Source organism: Equus caballus, chromosome 11 (assembly GCF_041296265.1).
Source record: "Equus caballus isolate H_3958 breed thoroughbred chromosome 11, TB-T2T, whole genome shotgun sequence".
In the NCBI taxonomy this organism is placed as follows: domain Eukaryota; kingdom Metazoa; phylum Chordata; class Mammalia; order Perissodactyla; family Equidae; genus Equus; species Equus caballus.
The window spans coordinates 44,307,138-44,319,415 of NC_091694.1; the positions used below are offsets into that span (position 1 = coordinate 44,307,138).

At 40.3% G+C, this 12,278-nt stretch overlaps 1 protein-coding gene across 2 annotated transcripts in view; it reads left to right on the forward strand.

Moving 5' to 3' along the window:
- The window catches only part of GOSR1 (golgi SNAP receptor complex member 1), a 52,395-nt gene extending 41,700 nt beyond the window's left edge, over window positions 1-10,695 (forward strand). The window contains exons 8-9 of one of the 2 annotated variants that reach the window (XM_005597640.4): window positions 3,406-3,488; window positions 6,661-10,695. In XM_005597640.4, coding sequence (XP_005597697.1) covers window positions 3,406-3,488; window positions 6,661-6,785 — 208 coding nt within the window. In that variant the 3' untranslated portion in view covers window positions 6,786-10,695. 2 annotated transcript variants of the gene reach the window in all.
- Window positions 10,696-12,278: the final 1,583 nt, after the last annotated feature.

The following is a 12,278-nucleotide window of genomic DNA, read 5'->3' on the forward strand; positions in this document are numbered from 1 at the left end:
CCTCCTTCTTCTCTCTGTTTTTGTTTTTTGTTTTTAATTTAAAAGGTCAGTTGGGCCTTCTGATCCTTTAATACCTTTTCTCTGTTTTCCGTTTATCTTTTTTTCTACTTTCGGGGAGGTTTTCTCAATTTGTCCTTTCAACTCTTGTATTACATTTTTATTTCCACTCTTCTTTTTTAAATTTACATAAGCTCTTTCCTAAGGGATGGATACACACTCACACACACATGAATTTATTTATCTGTTTCATGGATGTGATATCTTCTTTTCTCTCTTTGAAGACATTAAATATTTGATTTTAGAGTTCCTTAAGTTTCTGTTATTGTCTCTGTTTCCTCAGAGGCACTTTTCTGTTGGCTGGTTGGTTAGTTTGGATCTCTGCCTTTTATGTTAGAGGCTGCCATCAACATCTGGTGATTTTTGGCTCTTTGTTCATGTTTAAGGCTGAGGCTCCCAAACCCAGTGATTGGACGCTCATTCTGCATGCATGGGTAGGCGGACTTGCTGGGTGCAGACCTCACAATGGGTGATCAGGAAGGGACCTGGCTGTTTTGTTGGGAACTTCAAAGTGTCGGTATCTCTAAGGTCTCTTCTCTTAGTTTAGGTCTTTTCTGAGTTGGGGACAATCACCTGCCTGCATGGTTTGGGGAAGATAATTTAGGGATCTGGCAACTGCTTGTACAAATCTCTACAAATTTTCATTTTTAGCCCTATTCCGTAGTTCTGCCTCCAGAGATACCTGATCCATTCAATTCTTGAGCTTTTCTAGGATCTGGGGAAAACTTTTATAAATCATTACATGACTCATAGTGGTTCTGAGGTGAATAACAGTAGTAGATTTGGTTTTGTTGATATTATTAACATTTCTTAATCACTAGGTGGAATTCCTCTAATTTTTTTCAATTTTCTTTATTAGATATTTATTACAAAAGTACAGTGTTCTTATTGTAACACTTTAAATAATTCTAAAATGTATAAAGCAAAAGTTCACCTCCTGATTGGCGTCCCCCCATTCCTACCCCTGAAGTAACTTGTACTGACTGACGATTGTGTATCTTTCTGATACCTTTTTCAGTGTTATAAAAACATGCGCAAAGATGTTTTGCTTATTTCTTAAAATAAAAAAGGACTCTTACTCTACACATTCTGTAGCTTGCTTTAATCATTCAGTATATCATAAACATCCTTCCATGTTAATAGAAATAATACCAACTCATTCTTTTTTTTTGGCTGAGGAAGATTCATCCTGAGCTAACATCCATTGCCAATCTTCCTCTTTTTGCTTGGGGAAGATTCGCTCTGAGCTAACATCTGTGCCAGTCTTCCTCTATTTTGTATGTGGGTCACTCCCACAGCATGGCCACTGATGAGTGGTGTAGGTCTCACCCAGGAACCAAACTCTGGGCTGCTGAAGCAGAATGTACTAAGCTTAACCACTGGCCACAGGGCCAGCCCCCCAACTCATTATTTTTAATAACCAAGTATTATTTCATAGTGTGGTTATACCATAATCTGGTAAACCATTCCAGTGTTGTTTCCAGTTTGGGGGGTGGGTGTTTTTTTGCTTGTTTGTCTTTTACTGTTCCAAACAGTGCTTCAATATATATCCTTTTATGTATCTCCTTACACACTTTGTTTCTTCTTTGCCTTTTCAAATCTTAAAATTTCAGTTTTGATTCATTTGTCATTTGCTTAGAGTACTCCCTCTAGTGTTTTCCTCCAATGGGATACCTGGTGTTGCCTGTCCAAAAGTGTGTCAATCAGCAACCAGATAGGTCAGGCTCTGTTAGAGACCTTTAAGCAGTGGCATACCAATGGTAGTGGATGGCCCAGCAGCTTTTTCCCTTCGGGGCTGGGCATCACACCAGCTGGTAGATTGTTGGCTCTCTGCTTGTAGGTTTCTCTGTGCGTAGCAGTTCTTTCCCAGCTTCAGGGACTAGGAGCAGTTCAGCCTGTCACTGCAGCCCCTGTACATTCAGATCCATATCTTCCACTGTCTAGGCTCCTCGGGCTGCAGTGAAACCTAGGTCTTTGCCCCAGGCGTGAAGAAAAATCTAGTCTCTGCTGTTAGTTCCCAGGTTCTTCCCTTGCTTGAGAGAGTGTAGTCCTCTGCTTGGCTTTCTCCCCTGGAGATCTCAAAAGAACTTGGGCCCTCAGATGGGCCCTCCCCCGCATGTCTGCCTTTGTTCTTGTGTTCCTCCATGGAGGAAATTGGGCCAGAGATGAAGTCAGGAATTTGTACTCTTACCACCTTCTTCTAAGATTTTCTTCATCTCTGTTGCTTTTTTTTTTTTTAATGTTTCACATATTTTCAGAATTACTCAAGAACATTCTGTTTCCTATTGCTTTTTATAATGTCAATATCTAAAGCACTCCCCTGTGTGTTACATATCAAAATGGATACTGTGGCTGGCCCCAGGGCATAGTGGTTAAGTTCAGCCTGCTCCACTTAGGCAACCTGGGTTTGCAGGTTTGGAACCCCGGGCATGGACCTACACCACTTGTCTGCCATCCTGTGGTGGTGACCCACCTACAAATTAGAGGAAGATTGCTAATCTTCCTCAAGCAAAAAAAAAGAGGAAGATTGGCAACAGATGTTAGCTCAGCGTGAATCTTCCTTGGGGGGGGGGGGTGTGGATACAGACCCTGCCCTCTAGGATTCTAATCTCCAGGTAGATAAGACTATTGAAAGTTAATCTTGACAGTGATAGCAAAAAGATATTAACTGAGGTTCTTTTAAACAGGATATCAGAGTAGTCACATGGAAGAGGCTATACTCTACAAAATACAGTCTTTGTAAGAGAAGGGACTTTTTCACTTCTCTCTCAGTCGTTTAATGAATCTGTGACCTTTGTCACCTGGCTTGGAAACCCAGCATAATGTGACATGTGTGTCCTACATCTGCCTACTTGATTCTCAAGTAGAATTTTGGAACATAATCTTTTCATAAATTCAGGGCTGTTTGTATATGAATATTTTGTGATATGTTACACTTCTGGTTCTGTTTTTATGATTGTAATTCCCTACTTCTCCCTCAATATTTTTTTCTGATTAAGAGTGTTTTCGTAGCTGGCCCCTTTCAAAACCATTTTAAGAAGCTTTTGTATATGTGATTTGTCTGTTATTTCATTTGTTACTTTGAAAAAAGTCATAGGAAATGGCCTATTGCCTTGTCCAAAAAGCCATCAGAGGATAGCAGTGGGGATGGAGTGGTCATTCAGAAAAATCACAGTGGAAGGTGGCTTGGAAGTGATTTCTTTCTTTTTTCTCCATTTTCCTGCCCACTGCTTTTCAAGATGATGTTGCTCACTTTAGTTCTCTGTTCGCTTTTAAGGATATGATGGATCTATGCAGGATGATCTTAAATGCCAATTTCACTGTCTTCTCTCCCCCTCCCACTTGCAGCATTGCTATGGCAACAAAAGAAAATATGACCTCACAGAGAGGAATGTTGAAGTCGATTCAGAGCAAAATGAACACTTTGGCCAGTATCCTTTTTGAAAGTTTGAAATCTGTGATTTTGGGGGGGGAAATCTGTGTGTTTTGTTTTGGCAGGTTGCCATTGTCAGTCGCAGTAGAGGCCGTCAGTCGTTGCAGAATATCAATATGTCCTGTACTCCCACTTTATGGAAGTTCATATTGTTTAGTACCATTTCTAAAAGATTGCACACTGGAGGTTTGATGTTAATAGATTTAGAAAAAAATTACAAGTGTGAATTTTCAAATTATTCACAAACTTGTTTTATATTTTAAAAGCTCTTGAATCCATGTTAGAACTCCACAGTATACCTGATCCTTACCTAAGCATCATAAATTGTATGCTTTTTCTTTTTTCTTTTCCCAGTTTGGAGAATAAATCAGCGACAGATGCTGAGAAGGGGAAGGAGGGAGACAGCCGGATACTAGATGAGTTGTGATTGCTGACAGAGTCTCTTCATTGTGACTCGTTATTCGCAGGCTGAATGCTGGCATAGATCCGACCGCTTGTTTGTCGTGACCTCTACCTTTTTAATTCTTCAGTTTCACAATTTAAATTAGTATTACTAAAGACTTCTGAGAAACCCAGTGGGTAAACAAAGCCTGCTACTCTGAAATGTTTTGTTTACTTTTTGAGAAGTCAAGCCTTTTAGGGGAGAAAAGTTTCCTTCCCCAGTTACTAAGGGAGGACAGACCTGTAATTTTCCAAAGTTGAATATCTTCTGGACCTAGATAATTTAAGGTCACTTTTAGTTTGATACCTTTTTTGCCTGAGGAAAACAGTATCCTGAAGTCTGTTGATATTTTCCAGTTTTTTGTGAATTTTGTTCTTGCCTTGTCACCCTAAATATAAAACCACATATCCAAAATCATATTTTATATAGGACTATATAGTTTAAAGAGTATTGTTATATATATTATCTCATTTTATCATTACCACAAATTACAATCATTCCAAAAGAATGTGTATTAAAAAATAAAATGAGTGTGATGGGGCTGGCCCCGTGGCCGAGTGGTTAAGTTCATGTGCTCCGCTGCAGGTGGCCCAGTGTTCCGTTAGTTCGAATCCTGGGCGCGGACATGGCACTGCTCATCAGACCACGCTGAGGCAGCGTCCCACATGCCACAACTAGAAGGATCCACAACGAAGAATATACAACTATGTACTGGGGGGCTTTGGGGAGAAAAAGGAAAAAATAAAATCTTAAAAAAAAAATAAATAAATAAAATAAAATAAAATGGATGTGAGTTAGTCAGGACTCCATAGAGAGTAACAGAAACCAAATTCAGACTGACTTAGGGGAAAAAGGAGAGAATTAATTTGTTCATGTATCTGTAAAATTTCAGGGGTAGAATTTAGCTTAAGGCATGGCTGGATTCAGGGGCGCAGATTTTATTATCAAGAATCTGCCTTTCCTCTGTCCCCCCTACCTACTCCATCTCTTATTTCTGCCTTCCTTTGTGTTGGTCTCATTCTCAGGCAGGTTTTCTCCTCATGGTGAGAGAGATGGCTACAGGAGTCACCTCCTACCAGTTCAAAAATCCCCGTGGAAAAGGGGGTCTTTTCTGACAGCTGTGGCAGATGTCCCAATGGGACTGTGGTTGCCCCATGTTGAGTCACTGCCTTTTCCTAACGCAGTCACTGGCCAAGGGGAGGGGATATTCTTCCTGGCCAATCTGAGTTTGTATGTACACTGATGGAGAGGACAAGGTCCGCCCCACCCTGTTTCATGGCGTGAACTAGATTATTATAGGGGGAGAGTGGAGGGTTCCCTACAGGTAGACTAGACAGAAGAATGTCCACTGTACACTGGGTTTCCTGTTGCCAAAAGGTTGTGTACTTTCTCTAAGGGAATTGTTGATGCTGCTTTTACTGAGTGAGAAAAGATGAAGTGAGCATTTGCTCTATATGAGATTTATAGCTTGTAAAAGTTTTGCCCATTGCTTCATGCTTCCTGCTCTTCCAAATTTTAAAAATTGTTTCTGCAAATTGTTATTTTTTCTTTTAATTAATTCAGAAAACACATTAATTCCTACAGAGTATAAAGCTCTGCTCTAGATGCACAAGGAAATTCAAGATTAGAAGAAAGCGTGACCCTAATCACACAAGATGTAGAGTGTACACGTGCACAACTGAGTATAGTCCCTGCTGAGAGTCCTTTTGTCACAAGGAAATGCAAGGAGGATTCGCAGGGACTAAGGATTGTTTCAGCTCTCTAGAATCCTAGGTGGTTTTCTTGACCTTGATATAGTACCTCTGTTAACGAAGAGGATGTACTTGCAGGTGTATAGTCAGAAATCATTGCTAGAAATGCAAAACAGTATAGGGTGCACAAGCACGTGCTTTGGTCTACAACATACAGACAAGTAAGAATATGAAGATATTTTGAAATACTAAGTCAAATACAGTTGTGACTGCTGTAAAACTCCTAAAATTGAAAATTTTCTCTTTCCTTTTTTGTTCCTCAAATAGGACAGCTAGAGCAATTTAACCCATGTTCCTACCATATCCTTCCTACCATATCCTTCCTACTGTTGCGAAGTAAATTTAAAAATTTAAATAATTAACCAGTGCCTAATTATACAGAGCCTAGAGTTGGTTCCCATCAATTCCTTATCACCCTGTGGGGAGAGGATCAAGTACTCTTCAAAATCCTTCTCCTGAAAACTTCCCAGTCTCCTGAGAGAAGGGATGAAAAAAAAAGCCTAAACAAAAAACCCCACAAAAAACAGAGAGAAGGAGAAAAAGGAAAAAAGAAAGGCAGGAGTGGAATGGGGTCGGGGTAGCTGGCTGTACCTGTGCCCCTCTCCCCTGCAGGGTTCCTCTCTTCCTCCCCACGTTGCCTCCCACCCTGACCTGAAGCCTGGCAGGAGTCTCTTAAGCCAGGCAGCTGTCATCACTGTTATTTTCTTCTCCCTCTGTCTCTACGAATTGTTTCTTTTTGTTATTCTTATTTGTCTACCACAGTGTCCTGGGAGACTTGAATTTGTTTGGAACCTTGAGCCCTAGGACATTCCCAGCTTTGGCATGTGTGTTTGACTCCCTCAATGTGATTTTCCTTTCCTCTATTTCTTCTGATCGCTTATTATTTCTGCACTCCACTGATTTCTGTTTTTGAGATTCCTATGACTTTTCGCTAAAGAGGCTTCTTCCAGATATGACCTTAATAAGATTTCCCAAAGATCGTTTTCCTGCTGTGAACAGTCTGATCCAGCGAATCAACCTTAGGAAGCGGCGAGACTCACTCATCCTGGGTGGTGTTATTGGTGTCTGTACCATCCTATTACTGCTGTATGCTTTCCATTGATGGCACATCTCCAGGGACTCGTGACAACCGCCATTTTTGTGCCCTGATCTGGAATAAGGAAGAGTAGGAAAGAGAAGTTGACAGTCCTGATAGCCTGACCAGCAGGATTAATTCAAGACTGATGGCGATGGACTCTGTGACCTGGTCAGGTTGAGCTGAAGCTACAGTTTTTCTGTGCTATCTTTTCTAACACTCATTTCCTTCTGTTTTAGTTAAAAAAAAAATTTTTTTTTTTCAGTTGCTTTTGTCTCCCCAGGAGGTAAGTAAACCAATCGGAAACTGAGTTTCTGTGCTTCAGTGATAGTGTTGAAGGCTGCTGATAAGCCAGGTTTTAAGCTGGACTCTTCAGAAAACCAGGTTTCTGTATATCCAAAGACTGCTTTCTCTTCAGCCACCAGATTGGGTTGTGAATAAAAATAGTTCTTGTCCTTTTATTTTACACTCATGATGAGAAATCACAAGTCATTTCTTGATAATCTGTGCTGTAAATTTCTGCTCTGTCCCCCCAACTCTTTTGGTATTCAAGGAAAATTTCGTTTTTCACAAATTCTTTGAGATGCTGACAGGCCAACTTCAACATCGTTGAGGTTGTCTGAAACAGAAGACAAACACCACAAAAGAGCTTTTTTCATTTTCTTTTTTTTTTTCTAATCCTGCACACACTGGGGTTAACTGTATTTCTGGAAAAACGTCAAGAATGACAAGCTTTTTTAAAAGGATTCAGTCGTCGTTTTTGTTTTTTGTTCCTTTTTTCCACTGGATTAATATCTGCTGCCACAAGAAAATGAAATCTCAGTTCTATCATGACGAAAGAAACTCATAGCCCATGTCTGGCAGTGCCCCCTGCTGTTCCTCTCATGTCGGGATTGACACTGGTACCTGAGTGAGGGGACTGCTAAGTTTTCAGTGGGATCTGTTCAACAGGCCACATGCAAAAAGACATTGATTGGAGGGATCAGTATCCAGATAATTCTGTTTGTAAATGCTCTGCAGTTTGTGAACAAAAGCTTAAGAACTACTGCCTGATGCACCAGGAATTCTGTGCTCTGTGAAACCTGTTCATTCCAAATCTGTTAAGCTTTTCCAAACATCCAGAGAATAGTTTGGGTGTTGAAGGTGCGTGTGACAGAATCTGTCGCTGTCTGCACCCGTCTTCTATTACCATCCCTGGACAGTGACAAAATTTTAAACCACCCACCAGAATTCTGTTCAAGTTTAACCATTTCTCAGTTTCTGTATGTTTATTACTTGTTTAACTGAACCACCACAAATAGTTTGAAGACTTCCGCCATATACACACCAAGAAAGAAGGCTGCTTTTTACCATTGGAATTTACTGTGGTATTTATAGTGTTGGCTTCAGACTGTGCCACAGAGAATAATTGATATTAGCATGTAGTTCTGAACTACGTCATAGTGTGCTAACGGCGTCATTCAGATGAACCTGATATACTGGCTGAAGGGTAACTAAGCCATGGTCTAGAATAGAGACTGAGAAGTTTTTCATTCTGGTGTCAAAGTTTTATTATGTTCTGGGTGTGAAGGGCATTTGATATATTTTTTTATCTTTGGGGTTTATTTTTCTAAATATGGGTTGATTAATCAGTTAGTTGATTGGGAATGCCCTTTAAAGATAAAGTTTGGAAGTTTTCCCAAAGTGAACTTTAAAGGATCAGGGAGGTAAGTTCGTTTATTAAAGTCTCTGTTGGGAGAACAAAACTTCTCTCCCTGACACTTTATTATCTTTGATTTTTCAAAGGGTCTTGATTGGTGGTTGTGCCTCAGCTAGAATTTATGGGACTTTGGTTGCTATATAGTTGGCATTTATGAATCCGAAGTATCATAAATAAAGTTATTTATTTAATTATACTACCAGTCTTTTTTACTGGTCTGATTATTTGGTGCACTCGTTAAAGCTGATTGTGTGAGAGTAAAACTAGGACCCAGGCTGATCCAGCTTGCGGCAGCTAAGCAGACACACACTTGCTGGCTGACGAGCCTTTCCGTAGGGTTATGCTTAAATGAAGTAAGAGAATTATGTTGGTTATTTTCCTTATGAAAATAAACTAGTTCTTCCAAGGAAGTTGAAAAAGCTTCGTGTAGATGTTGGTGTCAGCTAGGTCTGACTAACCTCCCAGAGCTGTAGCCCATAGTCAGGTGACCCAGGGCCAAATGCGATAGCTAGGCCAGTGCTCATCCTTTCCTCTTCTGGTTCCTTTATTTAAGGAAATAGAAGCATGCCGTTTATAAGTAAGAGGCTCAATGTGGATCCCATGATAGCTGATCTGAACCCTTTCAATTTCATGCCATCTAACTTTTTTTTTTTTTTTTTTTTGCCATCTTGTTTTTCTCCCCTTTTTTGCTGTCCTTACAGACCAGTTGCTAGGGTCAGGGGCCAAGAGTAAGTTACTTGTTAAAGTCAGTCGGAGCCAGCGGGTAAGAAGGAGTTTTCTATTCCTGGTCCCAAATGTTGTCTCTTAGGGGAAGTTATTCTCCCTCAGACATTGTCTTATATAATGGGTCTTTCCTTTTGTGATCTCTTTAGTAACCACTCAGAACTTTGCATTTCACTAAAAAGTTTGAAAAACCATGGCAACAAAAAGAAAATTTCAAAAAATATACTTCTAAGATTTTGTTTTAATGTGTGCTGATAACTTTAGTAAAAAATGTGTAATAAATCTATTCCTCAAGTTCAGGCCCGGATCTCCAAGTGCTTTAGCTGATCTGTCCTGGCTGTCTCTCCCATCGTTTCCTTATTATTATTAGTGATGCTGAAGGATTCTCTGTAACCAGTGTTGCTCACCTTTTATTTTTCTAGTGTTAGAAAAGAGCTTTCTTTCTCCCTGTTCCTCTCTCCTTTGTACCAAAATTCACTTTTACAGAGAACGCCTTTTTCCCTGCTGCCCAGTACCCAGATCAGCCATGGGAGTAAAATCCTGAGAATAGAGACAGGTGATGGGAGGAGACATCGTGAGGGCACTTTTTGTACCTGGAACCAAATAATATTTACTTCAGTTCTTTCCTATTGGATGCTGAATACGTCTGAACAGAGAAATGTGCTCACTGAGCCTTTTGATCCAGTGACTTTTGGCCTCCGAGCACTAGAGGCACGTTGGACTCTCATTCCCACTGTTAATTCTCTATTTCACTGTAAATAATCTCAACCTGACGAGAAGGACTTTAAAGAACTGGACTAGCCTTTTTGGTTTTCCCATACCTCATATTTGATCAGTAGCCAGATCTGACTTCTTGGAAATTGACTGAGTTTTCTAACTGGCGATATGCAGCTGTTGAGGGTAAATGGCCGTGTCTAGTGTTACCCTGAATTATGTGGCAAATGTAACTAAGGGACAAATGGGTTCCACTCAGAAAATTTCATTCTCCTTTTGAGTTAGGGATTCTTTAGCCTGGTCTCCAAAAAGATGCAGAGCTTTTCATCACGGTCTTTATAAACTAACCTTATCATTCCTTTGTAAACCTGCATACCTGAAGTTTTATAGGGGAAAATAAAATGAGGAAGGAACAAGTGACTCCTAAGGATGTTTATTGGATAAGAAGCTGAGACAAAGCTGAGCCATGTCTTGGGGGATCTTTCTCGTTTTCTCTGTACCTAAAGTCTCACTTTAGTATCGAAGTATTTGCATCTGTTCCCATCCTATTAGCTCTTAGGGAAGGGTTTCGATTCCGCTCACACTTTACCACGATGGAAGACGTTTCCTCTTGAAAAATGCCAATACAGACTTCTAAAAATCTATTCCAAATGCACTTTCTAATTTTTTGCTTTTAAAATGGCTTCTTGGAACCAGTTTTATTGTATTTGTACTTAATTTTTGTTCTCATCTAAATGTGCATTTTCTGACTGTATAGAAGAAGCTTTGTTATGTAATTTAATAATAAATTAGAAATTTAAACTGGTGTCGTATGGTTGTTTGTGCTAGAACAGTATCATCGAGACAGTTTGGGATAGTGACTATGAAATCTTTGGTGTTGGTAAGTGTTTCTCATGATGTCCTAAAACCCAGGGTGAAACAATACAGGTGTGTAGTGAAAAGCTATTGCCCATCATTCAAAAACATATGAATAGTCCACTGATAATTTAGCCCAAGAAATGAAGGAGAATCTCTTATCAAAATAAAACTTCAGAAGGTATGATGGGAATGTAAACTGTAGAATTTAGCAAGAAAAACATTCTCACCCTCCCTAAATAAAGACTTTGTATCCTACAGATCAGAACTTGATTCTCCACCCCACTAGAGAATTTGAAAATCCCTCATTTCCCATCACCTCTCCAAATGTTCCTATTCGTCTTTTCTGTATCATTTTTTAAAATAATAGTATAATTGAGATGTAATTCATGTACCATAAAGTTCACCCTTTTAAAATGTACTGATGGATTTTAGTGTATTAGTTGTGCAGCCAGCACCACTATCTAACTTCAGAACATTTTCATCTCCCCAAAAAAGAAACCCTGTCCCCATTAGCAGTCACTCCCCACCCCAACACCCTTTATCCTCTTTATCTGACCGTACTCTTCTTCCTTTCTTGGCCACCTCAGCTTTTCCCTCCCATCCACTCACATGGCCTCTAAAATGCCACCTCTTCCTTGGGATCCTAACCTTTTTTGACTGCCTAACCTGTGCCCGGCCCTGTGTGTGCACACCCCCGCATAGACATACGTAAAATCCAATGCCACTCAGTGAGGTAGCCTTCCCTTTTACAGATAAGGAAACAGGCCCAGAAGGATTAAGTAATTTGCTCAAAATCAGAGTGAAAAGCAAAGCAAGGATTTGAACCTTGAGCATTCTTTGATGCCCAACAATTTTGCTTGAGTTTAAAGGTGATACATTTAGAATCTACTTAAAGCCCTGTGGCTTGATTATTTTCAAGGAATGCTAACTACTAGCCAAGTGCTTAATAAAGAGGAGTGGTTTGTAAATCACTATTCCTTTACAGGAAGTAATACATTGAAGTTTAGAAAATGTTTTTTAGTAGCTTTAATTTGGACCAACCTTCCTGCCCAATTCTTCGTACCTTCTAGTTGAGAACCTGAGAGCTCTTCCTAGAGGGGGCCGAGGCCGAGCCTGACAAAGTGCTTCAGTACAGGTGCTTAGTGCCACCTGAACCAGGGCCGTGGTGCGTTTCCTTTCCAGGTGGAACGGCTTTGACGGGCTGCCGCTCCTGTTTAACCTGGCCTTTCCTTGGGAAAGGGTGTGAGGCTCAGCCCCAGCATGCCTTCTCTGATATCAGAGATGCCTGGAAGAAAAAAAAAAAAGGTGGCAGGAGAATCTCATGGAAGATATTTGCTAGCAGGACATTTTCTCTTGTTTCTCTAAAGCAAAGGCCAGGAGGAAAACAAGTCTGCTTCTCCGGAAGACACATTTTCTGGCTGCATTGGAACAGACAGGAATACACTTTAGCCTGGTGCCTTCCGCTCCGCTCGGCTAAGATTTCCCCGCCGCGGCAAAGTTGCTCTGCTTGCAAAACTCTATTGTCA